The sequence below is a fragment of the Pseudorca crassidens genome, chromosome 14 (genome assembly GCF_039906515.1).
Source record: "Pseudorca crassidens isolate mPseCra1 chromosome 14, mPseCra1.hap1, whole genome shotgun sequence".
NCBI lineage: Eukaryota > Metazoa > Chordata > Mammalia > Artiodactyla > Delphinidae > Pseudorca > Pseudorca crassidens.
In genome coordinates this window covers 2,228,332-2,250,636 of record NC_090309.1, presented here as the reverse complement: position 1 = coordinate 2,250,636, position 22,305 = coordinate 2,228,332, and the positions used below count along the sequence as shown (strand labels likewise).

General features: G+C 48.2%; 1 protein-coding gene across 5 annotated transcripts in view; it reads right to left on the bottom strand.

The window, feature by feature from the left end:
- Nucleotides 1-1,090: 1,090 nt before the first annotated feature.
- ST6GAL2 (ST6 beta-galactoside alpha-2,6-sialyltransferase 2) overlaps nucleotides 1,091-22,305 on the bottom strand; it is a 63,932-nt gene continuing 42,717 nt past the window's right edge. For 4 of the 5 annotated variants that reach the window (XM_067704012.1, XM_067704010.1, XM_067704013.1 and 1 more), the window contains exons 3-6: nucleotides 20,273-20,370; nucleotides 18,723-18,824; nucleotides 15,982-16,156; nucleotides 1,091-5,887 (exon numbers count right to left, since the gene is read on the bottom strand). In XM_067704012.1, coding sequence (XP_067560113.1) covers nucleotides 5,634-5,887; nucleotides 15,982-16,156; nucleotides 18,723-18,824; nucleotides 20,273-20,370 — 629 coding nt within the window. In that variant the 3' untranslated portion in view covers nucleotides 1,091-5,633. The remainder of the gene's footprint in view (nucleotides 5,888-15,981; nucleotides 16,157-18,722; nucleotides 18,825-20,272; nucleotides 20,371-22,305) is intronic. The other variant, XR_010934301.1, reaches the window with a different exon arrangement.

The following is a 22,305-nucleotide window of genomic DNA, read 5'->3' as shown; positions in this document are numbered from 1 at the left end:
CTGCTGGATTCTGTGCACCTGGGGTTTCGTGAGCACAGCACGGAGCGCCCAGGGCCATCACCCCGATGCGTCGCCAGCCTGAGGCAGAGGTACTCAGCCCCCCTGCTCCTCTGTTTGCTGCCACATCTCCTGTGCACACACCTTGGTCCCGGGCTGCCGCATCCCAGCATCCTTCCAGGGGCCCCATCTTCAGTGCTTGTGAATCCGGCCTGCATCTTAATTACCTGGAAGCAGGCATCTTGCGGGGAAAGAAAAATGATGGCAAGCCAAGGTGTGGGTGTCCCCTCTGAGCCAGCGCGTCCTGCAGAGGGGGTTTGGGGCCCCCGGCTCCCCAGCTGCTCACATCCTTCCTCACACAGAACCCTGGATGCTCCCCTTCAAGGATTCTTCACATCTAACCGGAAACAACAAGACTCTGGGAATTCCCTTCCAGGAGCCTAATTAACTGATTTCCCTTCACGTGGCAAGTGTGAAAATACCAGGGCTAATGTGACATGGTAGTGGGTGAGTCTTCCCTCTAATAACTTACTTATATTCTCTAAGCCTAAGAGCTCTGCCTCGCTGGCAGCACCCCTCAAGGCAATAAGTTACTCAGAAGCTGGCCGACTAAGTCAGCATCAGGACCTGCTAGCCTGACTTTGCCTTTTCTGCTGGATTTCACTGTGGCCTTTCTCCTGGTCTGGTAGTGAACCCTTGGGTGAGGAACACTGACCCAACCTCTGTTTCAGGCCGGGCTGTGTCCACACTCAGTGTTTGAAGGCCTGCTGGTGTTATTTTTTTTTTTTTTTGCGGTACGCAGGCCTCTCACTGTTGTGGCCTCTCCCGTTGCGGAGCACAGGCTCCGGACGCGCAGGCTCAGCAGCCATGGCTCACGGGCCCAGCCGCTCCGCGGCATGTGGGATCTTCCCGGACCGGGGCACGAACCCGTGTCCCCCCTGCATCGGCAGGCGGACTCTCCACCACTGCGCCACCAGGGAAGCCCTGGTGTTACTCTTTTTTACAGTCTTCCAATTAGGTCTCAACTTTGTGCCGTTTTTTTTCTAGGGGTGGCTCATTATTTTGTGCAACTTCTACAAATTAAAACAGAAACTTCTAGACAAATGAAAACGTTTTATTTACAAGAAAAAAGTCTGTACACTGTGTACACGTAAAAATATACAAAACCAAACTAGAAAATATCAAAGTGTTAAAATGTGTACAAACACTTTTAAAAGGTGACTCCTGGAAAACCTCAAGCCTTAATTCGTTTGAAGAGTACACATCTCAATTTTAAAAATTATACAAAAAAATTCCCTAAGCTGTTAAAAAAGTTCACTGGTTTCCACCGGAAAAGCTTCATAAGGATTTTATCTAGAGTAAAACAGGCTGTGTGGTATCATAAATGTTAGGTTTTAACGGTTCCGATGCAGTTAATTTGTGTGAAACCTACCAAGTAAGAAGACTATTTTCCATAGAACCAAATAAGTGTTTCTTCCCCTAATCTTGCAAAAGCCATGAACTCTACATCAATTACCCATCAAAGGTCAGAGTTCAACTAGACTTCTGGCAATGATACAACCTTCAGGTCATAGCTCTACCCTCAGCACCTTTTAAATATTTCTGCCAGACCTTTAAATGTAGCCGGAATGTGTGAAAGACAGTGCGTGGGAAGACTGGATTTCTGTTTGACAGACGGACATGTAACATTTGCTTACCTCTCTTAAAAAATTGGTGTTTGCATAATTAAAACAAAATTTATTGTAAACGTTTCAGAAATAAAGTTTGATGAAAAAGACAATATAAAATCAACCATGTGTGTAGATATGTATATATACAATTATATAACTATATCTACATGCACACTTTTTATAACAGGAGTAAGAACTCTATCAACGTCTTTAATTCTTTAAATTCCATTAGCCCAAAGCCTGTAGAGAAATTTGTTGGATTTCCTCTTACTAAAAAGTCTTCACTCACTTAATAAAGCAAGAATCAGAACTTAGTTTATTTCCTTGAAAGATAATACCTTTCATTTACCAATTGTGTAAAATAATGCCCGAGAGATAGAAACATGCAGAATAATTTCACAAAGGAAGTATCTGGAGTACAAAGCACGAGCCTGGACTCAGGTACACCTTCCCTAAGCACGGAATTCCTACACCCAGCTGCCCTCGTCAGCTGTGGAACCACTGGGCAAGAGTCCTAAAGGATCAGAAAGTGAGAAGTCGACACAGACAACCTGAGTGAATGTATCCAGACCCCATCTGGCCTGTGCATTCAGTCACGTGTTCCTCGATAGTCACCCCACCTCCCAGCTCCGTTTCTTCCCACAGCTAAGCAGCAATGAGACCAGGTCACTTTGGCTACCGGTCTCAGCCACGCACGGTGCCTTGATCTCTAAGAGAAAGGCTGGAGAGAGAGCGCTTTCATTATGTCATTTGCGCACACGAAATCCCTCCATCACCTACCATTACTCACGTGAGCCCGATCCCACTTCCGCAGCCAGATGGGACCTAATTAATTCAGTGATTGTAAGTGGTCCTGCCCGGAAGGGTCAGCCCACAACAGCAGGTATTAATCTGTTCCACCAGAATGAACCGGCTCATGATCATGTAACAGAGTAACCCGGGGCGGCTTTAAACCCTTGACTTCATTTCCCGATTTGGAAAAGGCTAACGCTCGTTTCAGCATTGCCTTGTGCAGATGCTACGGCTACCATGACAGAGGATTACTGGGGAGCCCAGGGGGGATTGAAGGTCGGGCTGCCGGCCGAGGGCGAGGGACACGTGGGGAGGAGGGGACCGAGGTTCCTTGAGCCCTGCGTCCCGCAGACGAGGGTAGACCCCGGGACGGACCGAAAGGTGAGCCTAAGCCCCGCGCGGGCTCTGAGGGGAGAGGATGCTTCCTTGCAACTCCTACCCGCCAACCCGCGGGCCCTGTGCCCTGTAAGGTGACACACAGGACCAGCACGGGTGTCCCTGGGGACAGTGAGGGCGCCACATCTGTTAGACCTTCCGCTTGTACCTGGGCAAGGGCTGGGGAAGGGCCTGGATGCAGGCGAGTTGTTATTCTTGGTCCATGTTTGTTTCATTGTGGCAGTAGCAGCAACAGAAGATCGAGTGAAGTTGCCTCGAGATGTGAAGCAACGTGACCTCCTTCAGTCCTGAGAGTGAAGGCCACCTGACGGCTTGGGCTCATCAAACATCCCTCCTCAGCAGAGGGTGAAGGGCCTTGGAAGAGGCGAAGCCTGGAAGAAACGCAGCCGGGCGCCGTTCCCTGTAACTGGTCCGCGGAAAGCCGGGCGTTTATTGCCGTTCGTGGCATTTGAGGGCTTCGTCAATGTCTGGGAAAACACTGCCTCTTAGGGCCGATTTCATTCATTCTAGAAGCAGCCGGCACATCAACTAAAACCTCCTAACACTTTTAAGGAGTTAAACAATTTAAACTTTTAAATAGGAGAATGCCCAGCCCGCGTTGTATTAATACGTGTACCCCATTTTCTCAATGTTTAGCAGACCTTGGTTCCCAAGGGTCTTTAAGGCCATAATAAATCCAAAACTTTTAATAAAATTTTCTTTACTCTCTTCAACCTTGTAACCTTGGTGACACTGAAAGTACGTTTTAAAAGTACATGTGTCACAAAGGGTATCAATACTTAAAGATCTTTGCAGTGTTTTCTGGGGCTTTTGAACTTGAATATTTACATTGACCCCCCATAAATTTTCTTCTACCCATGATCTCATGCCACCAGAGGGGGCTGCCCTGGACATAAGGAGGCCGGTAGGGAAATCCAGTAGGAAGATTATTACAGAACCATCAGCGTCATGGGCCTCTGAAGGCAGAGGCTGGAGGGTCTGGGGGGGAACAAGGGTGGCTGGACTGCTCACCCCATATCAGCCACTTCCCAGTGCCCAGAGTCACTGAAATGTTACTCACCGGACACTGGACAGGAGCACGCTCTTTCAGGAAACCAGGAAGAAAAGTGGCCTGGCCACATCTCAGACGTAAGCCAACGTGCTGAACAGAATTACCATCCCTCCTCACAGATCCAGAAGCAAAGCTCGCAAAGTGGGCTTTGGTGGATATAGTCACGATTGAAGTTTTTCAGTGACACCCTCCTTCACTGTAACAATAAGCTGTAGGAGATGCTTGGGACCCAACCCGATTGCTGCTGAGTCTGGTTTCTGTCAGCCACGGTTGCTCAGGAAAAAAACCGATCCTGGAACAGAAAACCCTGCGCAGTAAACTCTCCTGACGTTCACACAACTGCGAAAGACGACAGATTTAATTAAGCTGCTCTCGTCATGGCCAAGAAGTCTTAACTGTACCACTCAGATAGGTTTTAGTTATAGATTGAAATCGCATGTTTCACTAAAAGGTATTCCAAAGCGTTTCTGTTTCACTACATTTACAGCCAAAAAAAAAAATTGTTTTTTGATGTATCAGTGACAAAAGTTGAGATCACAACAAAAGCAACTGACCCAGCCAACACACTGGGATGACACTCCTCCCTCTCCCTGCCTCTCCCTCTGAAGCGTGTATTAATACTTATTTTCCTATTTGTTAAAGAGCAATGCTTTCACACAACTGTATTTAATTACATGGCTTTGTTATGTTGCTGACATAAAACAGGTAGGTGAAAACAAGGGTGGGATTCCTAAACATCTGTCTGTAGGAAGAATTAGTGAAAAACCGGTGTATCACCGTCAGGATCCCAATAGCTGATATTAACCTGCAAGAAAAAAGCATGAGAGAGACAGGTGTGCATCCCCAGAAGCACAGGGTGAAGCTAGAGGCTGGAAGCCACCTCCCACCTCCCCCGGGGGTGTCCTAACCGTCAGCACCTGTGGTTAGAAGACTATGGGGAGGGCTGGCAGGTGAGGCGGCCAGAGAAGTGGCGGCCCGGGGCCGTCCTGCCCTGGGCTACCCTGCAGCCCCCGATTTTGCATTTACCTGCCAGGGATGTTCCTGTCCACCTGGGGGCGTTCCTAGTCAAGAAAGGAAATATTGCAGGAAAACAAAGTGCTTCCCCTGTGCTGCTCTTCCGGGTTGGCTTTTTCTTGGATTGCGCAGGAGGAAGGCTTTATGGTTTTAGAAATGTGTCTGATACACAAAGAGCAAAGCCTTCGGTGGCAGCTGGGAGCAGAGATGGGGATGCCGAGGGCTAGAAAGCCCTCAAAGGATATACCGCGGATTCTGCTGTTGGTGTAAGCATGCCTGGGCGCTAATCCAGACGTTCGTCAGCAACTCTAGGCTCTTTCGTGACAAGTGCACGTACACGTGGCACAGTTGATGGGACATGTGCTGTCCCTCAGCATGGGTGCTTCCAGGTACAAACTGTGTCATCTATCAGGTGTATCCCTGACACCTGCTGAAACCAGCCCTAGTAAAGAGAAGACTAACATTTTCGAGCTATTTACCCATTTGTTATACATTTGCTTTTTTCCTAGCTATTCTTTACAAAAGTTTTTTGCAACTTTCTTGAGTTTATTTCTTTGAGTTCCACTTCTATATTCAAAGCAGTCGTAAATACTCAATGGCTTAGAAAGGGAAGGACCCCCGTGGCCACCACGAAGTCACAGCTGGCGACCGAAGGCTGCGCCACCTCCAGGGCACCTTCCAGCATCTCCAGGACTCGGAGCCCGGCCAGCCCCTCAGGCTCCCGGTGGGCAGCGCACGGCCCGCAGCCCGGGCAGCACGACCTTGCCCTTGCGGTGCAGGTCGCCCTGGGCGCCCGTGTTGAGCCGCTGCACCAGCAGCTTCTCGTAGAGCAGCGGGTGGTAGGCGCCCAGCGTGCAGGCCGCGTCGTAGTAGGGCTCGTGGTAGTGGCACAGGTCCGTCTGCCTCACGGACGGGATGTACTCGTACACGTGCACCTCGCCGCACAGGCTCATCATAAGCAGGATGCCTGCAGGAGAGACCGGAGCTGTGAGCAACGCAGGATCCGGATTCCGCGCTCGTGTCTTCCCTGTCTGTCTACGCATCTCTGTGTCCTTCTGACCGTGACACTGGAATTGTCTGTTTACAGTCTGTCTTTCCCACCAGACAGCAGAGGATCTGAGGGTTAGGGCTGGGCCTCATCCATCTTTCTGTCACTAGTGGCGAGCACAGTTATCTGGTGGAGAGTTGGGGGCCCGTGCTTGTTGAATGACTATATGACCTGCTTTCTTGCTTTTTTAAAGGTAACGAGGTGGGGGACGTCTTTGAAGGGGCGGGGGCGGAGGGGCACGGCTGGGGCAGGAGATTCCTGCTCTGTGCCCCCTTCCTTGTCGGCTTCACTTTGTGGCTCTAACTTCCAGTGAGGGGCGTGCATGCGGTTTGGGGGCTGGGGGCGTGTTAAGACGTGATGCTATGAAACATTCACTCGTCTACTTGACTGCTGGGGGCCCAGGAATGTGAGAAGAAAAGACAAAGTGATCAAACTTAAGGAAAGGACAGTCAGCGCCAGATCTGCTTCCCCAAGTCAGAATATCATGTACCACCTTCGACATGCAGGTCCAACTAATGTGCAGCAGGACTGTGATATAACAAAGAAACACATGTTATAAAAAAACAGATGCAAAATAGTTGCTTCAACGGAAAGAGATGGAGATACAGAGTTCAAAATTAATATTAAAATTATTTTTCTCACTGGAACTGTCAATATTAAAGTTGCTTTCTTTTTTTTTAATGTTCAAGATAGCTATAAAACCATATGACCATTGAGCAGATCTCGTTCTGGATCTATACTAAAGAGCTTTCTTTTCCTAGCTCCACCATCATCTTTGTTAACATTCTTTAAACTTAAAAAACATATGGACTTCCCCGGAGATCCAGTGGTTAAGACTCCATGCCTCCAATGAAAGGGGTGTGGGTTCGATCCCTGGGTGGGGAACTAAGATCCCACATGCTGCGTGGTGCGGCCAAAGAAAAAAAAAAAACCCAAGAGGAAAAGAAAAGAAAAAAATAATGCTTAGCACTTTTATGAAAGGATATCCCTTGTTATGAAAAACACATGAAGTCACACAGCTCCTGTTACAGACAAGGCCTCTCTGCAGAGGACGATTGTATTTCTAATTAATCAGCTGTGCATGCAGCATGGAAATCCCCACAGCTGGAGAAAGTGCGGCACGAGGGGCCCAGGGGAGCAGTGGGAAGGGCCTGGTTTTGCCTGGGACTCCAGAAAAGTCCCCAGGGAGGTGAGGCCTGAAGCCGCAGGGACCATGTTGGGCGGGGCGGGGTGGGGGGAAGAAGAGGATGGGAAGCAGAAAGGACGACAGAGGGGACCCTGGGGTCCCGCTGAGAAGACGTTAGGATGCGCCTTGCGGGCCACGAAGCTGCTGTGGCTGAGAGTAAACCACGCTCCTAACGAGAGATTCTTCAGGTCAAGGGCTAGGAAGTGACGCTGTTCCCAGCAGCTGCGTCGAAACTTCAAGCCCCTGCTCAGTCCCCCTCTTCCTCCCAGCTCTGCGGGCTCCCTTCCCCCCTCCCGCGTCCGTGGGCCCCGCCCACCGTGACCGTGATCCAGGAGAAGCCAAGAGAGAACCGAGGACCAGCGCCTGCTTCAAGTCACCGAGGGGGTGGGCACCAGTCCAGCCTCGCACAGGCGATAAGATCTCTGCCTCTTGTTTTTTTAAATTCTTTTTCAAATTCTTTTCCCACTTAGGTTATTACAGGATACTGAGTAGAGTTCCCTGTGCTCTATAGTCGGTCCTTATTGGTTATCTCTTTTAAATATAGCAGTGTGTACCCGTCAATCCCAAACTCCCGAACTGTCCTGCCCCCTCCTTCCCCCCTGGTATCCCTGCTCTGTGTACATTTCTCTTCATCATCACAAAATCACCCGTGAGGAATTGACACAGTGGATGAGAAAGCCACGTGCCCGGAGAATTACATTCGTTTATTCCTGTGACTTTAAACCTTTGATGAGCAAGGCCGCCTCTGCCATGTGTGTCTCTGGGTGAGAGTCACAGGCCTGTGTCTGTGGAGCTGAGGACGCTTCAGTGTTTGCCCATCAGGGCTCGTGCTGGCCGCCCGCCCTCCCTTCCCTTCCCTGGGCGTGGCGTGTGGCCAGCTGTGCCCGAGGAACCACATCAAAGCATCCCAGAATCCTTCATGAAGGATTCATCCCTGAACGTCCTCCCTCCGTATATTTATTACAACGGTTTTCCTGCAGCGCAGTGAAGAGGCTTCAAGGGTAACTTTTTTAAATAAATTTATTTATTTTTGGCTGCGTTGGGTCTTCATTGCTGTGCACAGGCTTTCTCTAGTTGCGAAGAGCGGGGGCTACTCTTCGTTGCCGTACACAGGCTCTAGGTGCGCCGGCTTCAGTAGTTGTGGCACGTGGGCTCAGTAGCTGTGGTTCGCGGGCTTAGTTGCTCCGTGGCATGTGGGATCTTCCCGGACAAGGGCTCGAACCCGTGTCCCCTGCATTGGCAGGCGGATTCTTAACCACTGCGCCACCAGGGAAGTCCCCTTCAAGGGTGTCTTTTGCACAAAAGCTTCTGATAAATGAGCGTGGAACTGTGTCTGGAAACCACACTCCCGTTACTGTCAGCCCAGAACACAGCCTCATCCACGGGGGCTGCGACCTGCGTGCACTAGCCGTCGCCTTTGCAACTCTGGTCTCCAAGTGGGAGAAGCCACTGTCATTCCTGAGAGATGCTGTTATCCTTCCTCGAAAGCAGTTCTCAGCCTTCAGCGTGAAAGGACGACCTGGCAGCTTGTTAAAATGCAGATTCCCGGGCTTGTCCCCGTCCCTAGAGACCTGGGTTCCCTGGTGTATGTTGGGGTCCAGGAAATGGATTTTTTTTTTTTTTTGGCCATGCCTCGTGGCATGTGGGATCTTAGCTCCCCCGACCAGACCAGGGATCGAACCCATGCCCCCTGCATTGCAAGGGCGGAGTCTTAACCACTGGACCACCAGGGAACTCCCAAGGAAACGGAATTTTTTTTTGTGGTACGCAGGCCTCTCACTGCTGCGGCCTCTCCCGTTGCGGAGCACAGGCTCTGGACGCGCAGGCTCAGCAGCCATGGCTCACGGGCCCAGCCGCTCCGCGGCACGTCGGATCTTCCCGGACCGGGGCACGAACTGTGCCACCAGGGAAGCCCCGGAAACGGAATTTTTAACAAGCATTCCTAAGCAACCTGTGGTGAAGGGCCATTAAAAAAATTCCCATCCATCACAGACCAATACTTCTGTAAAATACGCGAACAGTGAACTACGAGAAGAATGATCACATATTAGGTTGCCATGCTATGTCAAATTGCTATAAAACCTTCCAAATACTTTCAGTTTCTACACTGATCTAGTCGTAGACTAATAACAAACGTTCCTGGACCAGTGCTGGTCTGCTTACCATGCTTGGAGGACCGGGATGGTCTCACACACGTATTCTTTGAAAAACTCTGCTGTAAGGATCCCGGAAGTGTCTCCTTAGTAGCTGACCATTCTGCATGTTAGACAACTAACCTGGAGTTGAACTGCTACTCCCACCCAAGTAAGAAGTCTGAGTAATTTCTCTAGGTGTCCTTGCCATCTACTTGGCCTCAAAGGTCTACTAAGTGCTCGAATCTGGTTACTGTTTTCTGGAAAGTTTTCCAGAGACAACGTTTCCTCTTACTGCTAGTGAACTACTATCAATACATTTTAAATCACGTATTTATTAAATAGACAATATAGATTTCGTCCTATGACTGGGCAAAAAGTTATGGTTTCACTGTGAGTAAATAGGTATATTTTTGCATTTTCGTATATACTTTATATTTTAAAGTGACTACTAGAGCTTCAGAAGTACTGACATTTGCTAGGTAGTTCACAGCCGTCCAGACTGAAGGCCGACAGGTTCAGGAAGTGTCTATTTTGAGTCATCTGTGTGCATCCTCCTGGCTTTTGCATCTCATTTTGTGCTTCCGTATGAACTTGTGGGCTCCTATCACCATTAGCCTTGGTCCAGAGCATCCTAAAATTTAAGCTAGAGCCGAGTCTGCTCTGAGTAATCAAGTGACGGCCAGCTGTGGTACTGACAGCAGAATCGGCGTGGCAGCACCTTCAAAGGGAAGGGAAATCAGTTTATAACTCATTGGCACATGTGAAAGGGGGACAAGGTTAATGGACGCAAAGGTGGAGGATATTTTCTCTTATTTACATTTCTGTGGACGGCGTGGTCATTGCATTTGGCACACGCGTGCTCTGCTTATTAATTTATTAAGGCCGACATCACACATAAACGAGTTTAGATTCAGACTCTGCCATATAATAAATACTGAAAATCATTATTAAATGTGGTTATGTCTGCACATCACTTTTCCTAGGAGTTAAGAGTACTTAGTCACACACAGAATCCTGAAGATGAAACTTCTTCATGTATTGCAAAGGGGGCCTAGGCAGACCTCAGTGTCAGGAGGGGTGTAACAGTCCTGGCACAGCTCGGGGCATGTGTGTGGGGAGGAGAGACTGCGGGACCGATAGGGTTGGGACCAGACCGGGAGAGACCAGAGCTGTCAAGCACGGTTAGAAGCCTCTTCAGTTAAACTCACACATGTATTCAACTGGGCACAGTGCTGAAAACTGGGAATTTGGAGAAAGTTTCTTTAAGGGAAAAAATAAGTAAATCCAACTAAAGAATGAAACTTTAAGTTTCACAGTAGGTGGCAAGCTCATAGCCTACAGTTCTTAGGACAACTTGAAGAAAGCGTCTTAACTACCGTACTGAGAACAACGTCTGACGTGCTGTGATGATGGGCCCTGTCACCCACAAGTGACGTCAACACCAACACGTGGTCCTCAGATGTTCTCTGAGGTACACTGACAAGGTGCCGTGCTGGGAGGCCCCAGCTCACTTCTGGGTTTGATGATTTGCTAGGAGGACCACCAGACGCAGCACACAGCCGATGATTTCTTACAGGCCTGCTGTGCCGGACGCACACCAGCATTCCAGACTCTGGAAGGAAGCAGGTGCTGGGCGTGGACCCACTGCCGCATAAGCATCTGGGCACAGTGACCCACCCTGGCACTTAAGGGGGCCTCCCCAAACCCAGGCTCCCAGATGCCAGCCAAGGTCCAACCCTGCAACCCTGCAGGCAGTCAGGCCTGCCATGGTGGCTCTTTTCTGCACAGATGCCGTATATACCTGGAAATTCACAGTATCACGTTAGCTCCTAATCATTTCCCCATGCCAAGCCGACATGGGGAATTCACAGCTGGTTATGCTAAAAATGTCTTTTTGTGTGTTTTTCATTTCCTTTCTTAGGACTGCTCAGGATTACCCAAAAAGCGAAATGAATACAGACCATCTAAGGCTGTGCTATTCAGTAAAGGATTTTTTTAAACCATCACTTAAGGAACTTCTATGTTACATAATTTTGTTTATGGACTACCAAAAAGTAACTGCTTTCATCGCTAATAAAATTTTACTGCTTTCAATGCGGAGCCAGACTTTTTGATGGGCGGATCAATACTGAGACACTTTCTAATGTATTTTTCGAAGCCAATCAAAATGGGTGTGCAGCCAGTTCTTAAAAATCTTTGAACATAATTCGTAATTCAATTAAGGTTAAGTTTTTACAAATGAGGAGGGATTCATTTGAAGAAAAAAAAGTGCAAATTTTCCTGGGCAATTATGACTCAAGAGGCATTCATTTGCCAAATTATGGGTTTTAAAATATTGTATAATTCAATATAATTATCAAACCAATTAAAAAGCATTTCCACTGGTCTTAATAAAATGTCACATGTTATGACTCAGCATAACAAGCAGTATGTACACTCATTTATTTGTCCAAAACCTGGATAAAAAGCAAACTTCCACCCATGTTCAGATGATCACAGATCCTGAATGAATGAGGTTCCCTCTAAAACTCTACTTTGCACATATAGAGATGCCTTTGATATGCGTCAGAGTCCAGCAGAGTTTAATCACCGAGCCTTTACCTTAATTGTGCTCAAACGAAAATTGTCTTACTTTGCACCTGGCAAAATATTTAAAGTAACAACACCCCAAATCGTTCACAGTAGGAGAATTTTTTCCTTGATGAACGAATAACAAAATAAGCTATGGATATAAACAGAACCTAATGCAAGTGACGGGAAAAATACTGGCTTTCATCCGTTGCAGGTAACACTTGAACATAACCACATGTGAGGTAAACTAGAAATTTCTGAGGATGTCCAATAAACACTGCAAAATGTTTCTGAATGAGGGGCGAGGGTGAAAGGTCAAGTGTGTCGAATATGCTGACCTAATGGAAATCTAGCAGGTATTCTGTGGTTTCCCCGCAAGGCCATCACAAGATAGAAAATTATGAGAACTATATTGAAGATTATTGAAGGAGCGCAAATGACATTTTAAGTGATAATTCCAGAAAATATCTGTAATTAAAAGATGGTTTGGAAATTTGCATTTCATGAAGTAAAGTAATTTAAGAAGCATCTACTATATTAAGTCAAATCATATAATGCATAAATAATACTTGAAAGCCACGTTTTTAGCTCATTTATATTGTATTTGATCAGGACTCACTGTTTAATGTGAATAGTGAATTTAAATGTAAAGTGTAAAACATGTAAATAATAAACTTCCTGATCAGCATAATGTGATCGATTTGACACACTCACAAGTATGGATGTTAAGTGGCTTATTAGTTTGGGTTAATGTGTTACTATTTTGTGTTAACATCTGAGTTTGGATGATATATTGGAAAATTAGAACCCCAAACTCAAAATAAAATGGAAAGGAAAGGAAGTTATGACTGGTTTTTAAGCATATTATTCTTGTGCATGTATTAACTAGGCTGAAATTATAGCGTTTGCATCGGTGAATTCTAGAAACATCACTTATGATATAATCAGTAGAGGCAGGACGAGGCGTTGGTGGTTTGTACAATAAAGGCCTTGTCACCTGTAGGCTAGAGGAGTCCCTGCTCTATGCTGCTGGTCGGGCCGGTGCACCAGGCCCGTCTGCCTGACGACGCTCAGCCCCGAGCCCCGGGGGGTGAAGCTGGGCCTCGTGCTTGGCTGGAGGCCCCACCACCTCCGGTGGCAAAACCATCCGGCCAGGCTGCAGGACCCCAGACGAGCTCACGGACCTTCTAGGACAACATCCGTCTGGATGAGAGCTACACCGCAACAATGGGATTCCAAGGAAACGATTCCCTGTCCTCAGGCCACGGTGCGGTAAAACCCACCTCCTAGTACCAAAGAACGAGAGAAAACCTCCAGTATCCAACTGGGGATGAAAGAGAAATGTCCCTCATGTGTGAACAAGCAGCTCCCAGCGGGCTGAGGGCGAGGGTTCTAACAAAACCGGTCCCACGGAGCATCGAAATCGCCTGGGTCCGCGCTACTTCCCTCTAATTTAAAAAATCCATGTGCAGTGCCAGAGGGGTAAGAATCCCTTCACTGCTGCTCTGGAGAAGCGGATGGTTCACGGCATACGTCTCTGATGCACTTACTATTGTAAGGCTGTCCTTCTGTGACCCGGAAGGACAAATATGGCCTCTGGTCAGAATTCAAAGAAAAAGCGGTAAGTCGGCGCTTCCCAACAATGATCGACACGCCATACCCTTTGCTCAGCACTCATACTCCTGGGAGTTTATCTTCAGGAGATCTGATTGATGACAGCAAACATCTTCTATCCCGTGTGTCCCCACCCACAGGGCAGTGTCCAGTGGGACCCTGGTACCTTCTCCATGAGCTCCCTTTCACCTTTTTGTGGTCAGCAGGACGTGGCGGTGCTGTCCTTCACAACCTTCCCTGTGGTGGAGACGGTCTCCGTCTACACTGCCTGGGACTGAGCCACCGGGAGCACACAGCTTTGAGAGTTTGAATGGGGCTCGTGCACCAAGGAAGAGAAGTTTTCCTTGTATTTAATCCTAATTAACTGAAATCTAAGCAGCCCCCCGTGGCTAGTCGCCGCCATACTGGACAGGACGGTGCTAGAAAATAACGATTGCGAACGGCCCGATAGAAAGGTGGTGTTATGACTCCCTTTTCTCCCAGGAGCACAGGGACTTTCACACGAGTAAGTGACTCGCCCATGGTTGGAAACCCAGTGACAGAGAAGGACTGTCGCTCAGCCCAGCCGCCACCCCTGCAGTGACATCCGACCGCAGTCCCCTTCATCCCGGAAAAGATGCCACCCAGGCAAGCAGCAGCCCCTGAAAACTCCAAACAAACGCTCAGCAAACAGCTGTGAAAGGAAGCTGTCCACAGGTGGCAGGATTTCTTTCAACACGTGAGGAAATAGTGTTCTCCAGCTGCGACTATGTCAGTGGAAACTTGCAAACTGCAGGTCGACAGTAAGGGTACCTGACAGCCCTCACTGGTCTCCCAAGCTCCTGCTGTAATCAGATATCGGCCACAGGAATTCACGGGGAGGCACGGATGGGAAAGAGGCTTGATCAGGTGGCCGCGTCCTGTTAATGCTGTCTCAGCCTCATTCCACCCCCGTTGTACGCGCTTCCCTAAGTCCGCAGGAGTCCGTGAAACCGCACAAAAGATACAGCACTTGGGCTTCCCTGGTGGCGCAGTGGTTGAGAGTCCGCCCGCCGAGGCAGGGGACGCGGGGTCGTGCCCCGGTCTGGGAAGATCCCACATGCCGCGGAGCGGCTGGGCCCGTGAGCCATGGCCGCTGAGCCTGTGCGGCTGGAGCCTGTGCTCCACAACGGGAGAGGCCACAACAGGGAGAGGCTCGCGTACCGCAAAAAACAAAAACAAAAAAAGCTCCAGCATTTAGGGTTTCGCAAAGTGACTTGGAAACAAAGCATCTTGACTGCACGACATAAAATGGGTGGGAGGAGCTACGCTTGAGGAACGCAGCACGCAGCGTCGTTAATCTGTCTCGAATTCTGCGTAAAATATTTCACATTATTATAGTACCTCGAACCCGCTTCAAAACCCGCAAGCCTCGCTTCGGATACTCCGGCGCCTTGCATCCCTCACCACCCCGTGTCACCTCCACAGACGCTCCTTTAGTCATGGGGACCTACTGTGCACCCGAGTTAAGGGGCAGGGTGTAAATTCATCGAAGTTAGGGTGGAGAACGTTAGCAGTGGTTTATGGACGAAGTCACTACCCTCTGGTTCCACTGTAGCTTTCATATGGCCAAGGGGATCTAAGACCTCCCTTAATATTACCCTATTCAGGTAAAACCAAGGAAATGTTGGGGCAAGAGGCTGAAACACAGGAAGAGAGGTGGGTTAAGACCACAAACTTGTGGATTGGAGCCTGGCTACAGAAAAATACACAAGGGCCAAGTGTGATGCCCTCGTTACAGGAAGTCCATTCTCAGACTGCAGCTGGCGGGTCTGCTGGAGACAGTGGGACATGGCTCTAGAATCCGGCTACGCAAAGCCCAGACCTACCAGGAAACTTGCAACGTCTGGGGTGTGGTCCTCTGGCCACAAACTCCCATCCTTCATCCGGGCCCACATCAGCAATGTGCACGCAAGTGGGTGGCAGGTCCCAGGTGGCCCTGGGGTCTCCGGCCCTTGAGTCTCTCGGTGACCCACAGAGAGTCCCCAGGCCTCCACCCTGAGAAACCGCAGCTTCGATTTCCTGTCATTGGAACACTTGCCAGGAGCCCTGAGCTTCCGTCAAGGGTCCAATTCCCGCGAGGCCACCGCCTGCAGGCACACGGTCACCAGTCCAGCTGAGCCGGCCTCCCAGCTGTCCCCGCCGAGGGGCCAGGCAGGGGAGTGAGGCCACCCCATGGCACAGCTGAATACCTGCACGTGACCCCACGAGGCCTGTGGAACGAAGGGGTCACCCAGCCGGGCCCATCCTGACCCACCCGTCACGAGGGAGGGTAAAGCAGTCCTCGTTTCACCCTTGGAAATGTTGGGCTGGGGGGCGTGTTACATGCCCGCTGGGAACTGGGACAGTGTCTGCGCTGTTTTCAGTTCATCTGTTTTCCCTGTAAAGCCACCTTCTAGGCGCTCTTATCATGTAACGTGAATGTATACTTGTTAACCCCTAAGCCTCACCCCGCTGCCCAGCCATCCCACCTTCCGGCATCCACCTACCAAGGAAGCCCGAGGACGGCGGGTTCGGCTGGATCTTCTCCTTCGTGTTCTCCTGGATGATGTCCCAAAGCTGCCAGATAAACTTGGGGTGGAGAATGTAAAACGGTTGGTTTGGGTTTCTCTGCCGGTGCTGAACATACGGAGTGAACAGGTTGTAATCCGGCTTCTTGTACCACTAAGAGGAAAAAATAACAGAGGACCACGCCGTGAAAAGCCGGGCAGCGCCCACGTTGCGGGGTATTTAGAGGCTGAGGGGCCGGGCCGGGAGGGGATGCGGACCCCCTCTTCTGCAGGCATTCCCACACTGGATGAGGGGGTGAGTACAGAGGCAAGGTCTAGCCTGGGGGACTGGTGCCTTATTCTTTAGTAAAATGAGGGAGAAGGGCTAGGGCGGGGTCACTGGACTTTCCTGGAAAGGGCCAGATAGTAAACACATCAGGGTTTTAGAGCCATAGAGTCTCTGCTGCTACTACTGGGCTCTGCTGTGTATTTACTTGGAAAGCAGCCACCGAGGGTACCAGATGAATGGGCGAGGCTGTGTTCCAATAAAACTTTATTTACAAAAACAGGGGCACACCCCCCAAAAAAAGAAGAAAATAAAAAACAAAAAAAAAAGGAAGGAAAAAAAGAAAGAAAAAAACATGGCCGGATGGCCCATGGCCATAGTTTCAATCGCTGTATTTCAGAAATATGTTTTCCCAATCTAATCTCTAGCGCAGAAAGATGTCAGTAATTGCCTGGGTCTTGGTTCGGGTCTGGGAGACGGATGGGTGGGCGCAGGGGACGCTGCAGCAGCGGAAAGATTCTGTTCCTTAATTGTGGTGCTGGATACAGGACCGTATACACTTGCTACTGCCCATCAAAATGTGCACTTACATCGGTTACACAAAAATTACCGTAAGGAAAAAATAAACAATAAGGTTGATTTAAAAAACAAGGCTTCAGAAGTGTCTCAGGCGCCACCGAGAAACGGGATTTGGAGGTGTGTGGGGAGGGGCTCAGCTCACGGGGCTCCGACAGTCCTTTCAAACGACACCTCGGGCAAAGGTGGGCTTGGATGAAGACCGCAAGGCATAGCCCCTGGTTGAATGGGGTCTGTGGCTTTAAAAATTTTGACAAGGACGGGCCAGATCATCTTTAGTGAACTGTGCCCCCAAACCCCGGGGCAGGGAGAGGGAAAGCAGGGGCCAACAGCCACAGCCTCTCGTGGGTCCACCAACAGCAAGAAAGCTGTCAGAACTTAAAACCACAGAACCTCAGGCTGGAAGGAAGCTGACAAGTGCCAACACCCACTTGATGCCGGTTCTCAGTAGACGGTGTGTAGGAGAATCAAGCAGAGAGCACTCTCGGAAACACACGTGGGGGCCTTCCCTGGTGGCGCAGTGGTGAAGACTCCGTGCTCCCAATGCAGAGGCCCCGGGTTCGATCCCTGGTCGGGGAACTAGATCCCACATGCGTGCTGCAACTAAGAGTTCGCATGCGACAACTAAGGAGCCCGCCTGCCGCAACAAAGACCCAGTGCAACCAAATGAATAAATAAATAAATATTAAAAAAAACCAAAAAAAACCCACACATGGAGGCTGGATATGCCCGGATTCCTGGGAAACGGGCTCTGACGGATACTCTGAACTGATGCCCCAGGTGATGCTGATGTGAACCCCTGGTTGAGAAGAGTTATAATCACTCCAGGTGTGTGTCCAGCCTCTGTCTTAGGACGCATGGTGACAGAATGCTCCTTCCGGAGGGACCGTCGACTGTGGGAAGCTCTCTTGGATAGGTACCCCCTGGTGGGGTGAGCTCTGTTCCCACATTCATCTTAGGAAGCTGGCATCCTCTCGGGTCACGGCAGGACGAGTCCACAGACACTGGCACAGCTGACAGCCTCGCTCACGGGGCTAAACTGTAACCGATCTTCCCAGCCCCCTTTCAGAACAAGTGCACTGGCTCTCCATACCAGGTTTCACCAAAAGTAGAGAGGCCGTGAGTGTATCGATAACTTGCTTATATTTTTTTTTGCGGTACACGGGCCTCTCACTGCTGTGGCCTCTCCCGTTCTGGAGCACAGGCTCCGGACGCGCAGGCTCAGCGGCCATGGCTCACGGGCCCAGCCGCTCCGCGGCATGTGGGATCCTCCCGGACCGGGGCACGAACCCGTGTCCCCTGCATCGGCAGGCGGACTCTCAACCACTGCGCCACCAGGGAAGCCCACTTGCTTATATTTTAATGGCTAGTAATAACCTTCTTTACACTGTATCGTATAAGATTAAAAAGATTTGGAGGCAGAAGCCAAGAGTGGCACACTCAGGGAAAGCCCGTGACACGTTCCATTTCAATAATAAGGATTCGCAAAGGTTAGCCTCTCTTGCCAAGAACTTCCCATGTATTTCAAAAGGTCTTGTAACTACTTGAAAGGTGATGTAACCATCTCACAATGGAAAAATTCGGAGTTTAAGCAGCCCAAGCTCTGGTGTCGCTAGGACTTTCTGAACATCTAGACATTGTACATTTGTTTTTGTTTTTTAAATCCTCCAGAAAAACACTTTAGCATCAGAGGGACTTCGCTCAGCAAGGGTGCTACTGCAACCGGGACTCAAACCGTGTGAACATATGTGAATTTAATTCGCACCCACAATTGGTTTCATTCTGCCCGTCGAAGTTTAATCCCTGACTTACTCCCATTATGTATTGGTCAAAGGCGCTGTCTGACCCTCAAGGGTGGGGGCACCAAGGAAGTACTCACCAGGTGAAGATTTGCAGAATATGGAGCTGGGTCCCAGGCCACCAAGATGACATCTTTATACAACGAACTGTCAATGAAGTGATGCCTGGGGTTGGTCAGAATCTGCAAATACGTAGCAGAATCATTTCAAAACGAGGCTTTGGGCCTTCACAATTACATTTTAAAAAGAGGCAAAAATGTTAAAAAGGAGTTTTGGAGCAAGAAAAAACAAATGTTCCTCAGACTTTCTGGGGGAGGGAGAGAGGCAGGCTTTACACGCTAAGGCACTCAGGAGATATTTAGACAAAGGAGGGCTTTCTTTTTTAAGAAAAGAACCAGGGATTTCCCTGGCGGTCCAGTGGTCAGGATTCTGGGCCTTCACTGCCGAGGGCCTGGGTTCAATCCCTGGCCGGGGAACTAAGATCCCGCAAGCCGTGCGGCGCCACCCAAAGCAGCAGCCCTGGAGTCACCTAGAGACCCCAGCTCCCGATGCAGCTCCCGGCTGAGTAGCCCCCGCCAACGACAGCTGCAGGCCTGGAAGGCCTACCGACTGCCAACCTCAGGACAAACGGGGCCCAGAGGCCAGGAGACGTGTCCCCGCTCTGGGGCCCTCTCTGGTCCTGAGTGAGTCCTTCAGTCTCACCTGCCAATCAGCTTTTGTCAACTATAGTCTGGGGGGAAAAGGATGCATTTGACTTGCTTCCTTTTTAAGATGGAATTTTCCCACACTGTTTGAGATGCCCTCTTTTGCTTCGCATTTGAGTATCTCTGAAGTTAGGGAGTATCTCACAAGGGACCTGTATTTTAATATCTCTGAAGTTAGGGAGTATCTCACAAGGGACCTGTATTTTAGTATCTCTGAAGTTAGGGAGTATCTCACAAGGGGCCTGTATTTTAATTTGCTGGGGCTTATCACCCCCTCTCTTAAAAGCTGTCATCAAGCAGATGAGGAATCTTCAATCAGTGGCGTCTCTGAATTCAGGAACCCGGGGCCTGTTTCTCACCTCTGTAGGCTGTGAGCCCAGAGCCCGACGAAGAAAGCTGATCTTTGGTTCTGCAACAAACTCACCCTAAATCGCTCATCACCCCATTTTTTTAATACCGTTTGAAACTCTAGAAATTGCTGTGGTTTGTTCTGAGGCTAATTTTGCTATGAATTTTGGAAAACATTGAGAACATACAAAAAAGAGATATTTTCCTTTTTAGAATGTTCAATAACAAAGTAAAGTTTCTGAGCTGTTCTTCTGACCCTTGAATTCTGTTCCTTTGCTTTTCTCCCCTCCATCCCCATGATTTACTCCGTTTACCTTTCTTTTCCTCAGTTCACAAAATGCAATGTGCTACATATATATATTTGTACCTCTACTCTGATTTTTCCTTTTGATCTTATTTACTCTTTTTTCCTATGCACAGCACACACGAATTCCCATTTCTCTGCATTTTTCCTCACTAATTCTTTATAATTACAAGACTTTTAGAAATAAGCAAGGTCGTGGTCATGGATAACTGGGTGATTTCTCTTCATTCACCCAGTTAAGCTATTTACCTATAAAACAGTCCACCCATCTTACCTGGGAATTAATGATGCGGACGGTGGTTTTATTTCCAACATCCTTCTCGTAGCCACGTGTAGGAGCAGAGTTAAATCTCAAAACTGCATCGTGGGAATCTGAGGGCACATAAGTGACAAACTTACTTCTTTTTTTCCCTCTGCATAAAAATCAGCATATAATCTAGGAAAATATCTTAAAGCAAACCTTTCAATACCTGAAGCTAATAGACCCCAACAAGATTCAGATACCCACACACACACTGTTTGGCATCCTATTTACTTAGGATGAGATCCTGGCTGGGGGCAAATAAACATAAAAACACATCAATCCATTACAAGTGGCCCTATATCCTCTAAGTTATATTTAGCTACTTGGTATGTGCTCACGGTCTTTAAAGACATGCTTTACACAGGAAATTTCGAGACATATGTGTGTATCTAGACTGCTTTGTGGAGTCTAATGTGTTTCCCAGAAACAGGGCTGAAAGCAGAGTTAATCAGCAATAGGGAATTTCTATGCGATTTCTTCAGCTTCAAAAACCCCATGCACGTTCCTAATTTAACTTGGAGCAAACAAGAAAGCCCGTCTGTGAGAGAGTGAGAAGTGAGATCACGTATCTCTGATTCGTCAAACACCCGAAGCAGCGGTTCTCACTTTTTGGTCTCCGGACGCCTTTACACTCTTGAAAATTACTGACAACCCAGAGGCCTTTTGTTTATCTGGATTACAGATTTCAGAATATATCACATTAGTGAGTAAAATAGAAAACTTGTAAATGTTTATTTATTAATTTATCTGTAAAATACATTTTTATGAGAAATAACTACATTTCGAAAAATAGTGAGAAGGGCACTGTTTTAAATGTCTGCAAATCTCTTTAACGCCTGGCTTTTTAGAAGATAGTTGGTTTCATATACCTGTTTCTCTATTCAATCTGCTGCAATAGATTGCTTTAGCTGAAGTATATGAAGACTCAAGATATACCGTTGAAAATGGTGGGAGTATTTCAAGAGTCTTTCCAGATGACTAGGAATATTCTCCTCTGATACTTCATCGTAACTTCACAAGAGCTAGTTTCTGAAAGGTTAGTGGCAGTGTGGAATGTGAAACAGTATCAATTTTTGTGCTGTTACATTAAAATCCATTAGTTAATCTTGCTCTTAAAATGGATGATTCATCAAAAAAAACCAAAAAACAAAAAACGACCCAGTCAAAAAATGGGCAGAAGATCTAAACAGACATTTCTCTAAAGAAGACATACAGATGGCCAACAGGCACATGAAAAGATGCTCAACAGTTGCTAATGGAGAAATGCAAATCAAAAGTACAATGAGGTACCACTCATACAGGCCAGAATGGCCATTATGCAAACGTCTACAAATAAGAACTTCCCTGGTGGTCCAGTGGTTAAGACTCTGTGCTTCCACTGCAGGGGGTGCAGGTTCGATCCCTGGTCAGGGAGCTAAGATCCCGCGTGCTGCACAGTGCGGCACGGCCAAAGGTTAAAAAAAGAAAAGTTTACAAGTAATAAATGCTGAGAGGGTGTGGAGTAAAGGGAACCCTCCTACACTGTTTGGTGGGAATGTTAAGTCGGTACAGCCACTATGGAGAACAGTATGCAGGTTCCTTAGAAAACTAAAAATAGAGTTGCCATATAACCCAGCAATCCCACTCCTGGGCATTTATTTGGAAAAGACAAAACTCTAATTCAAAAAGACACACGCACCCCAATGTTCACAGCAGCACTATTCACAACAGCCAAGACATGGAAGCAACCTAAATGTCCATCGGCAGATGAATGGATAAAGACGATGTCGCACATATATACAATGGAATACTACTCAGCCATAAAAAGAGTGAAATGATGCCATTTGCAGCAACATGGATGGACCTAGAGATTATCACACTAAGTAAAGTAAGTCAGACAGAGAAAGACAAATATATGATATCACTTATATGTGGAATCTTTAAAAATGATACAAATTAACTTACAAAACAGAAATAGACCCACAGACAGAAAACAAATTTATGGTTACCAAAGGGGGAACGGG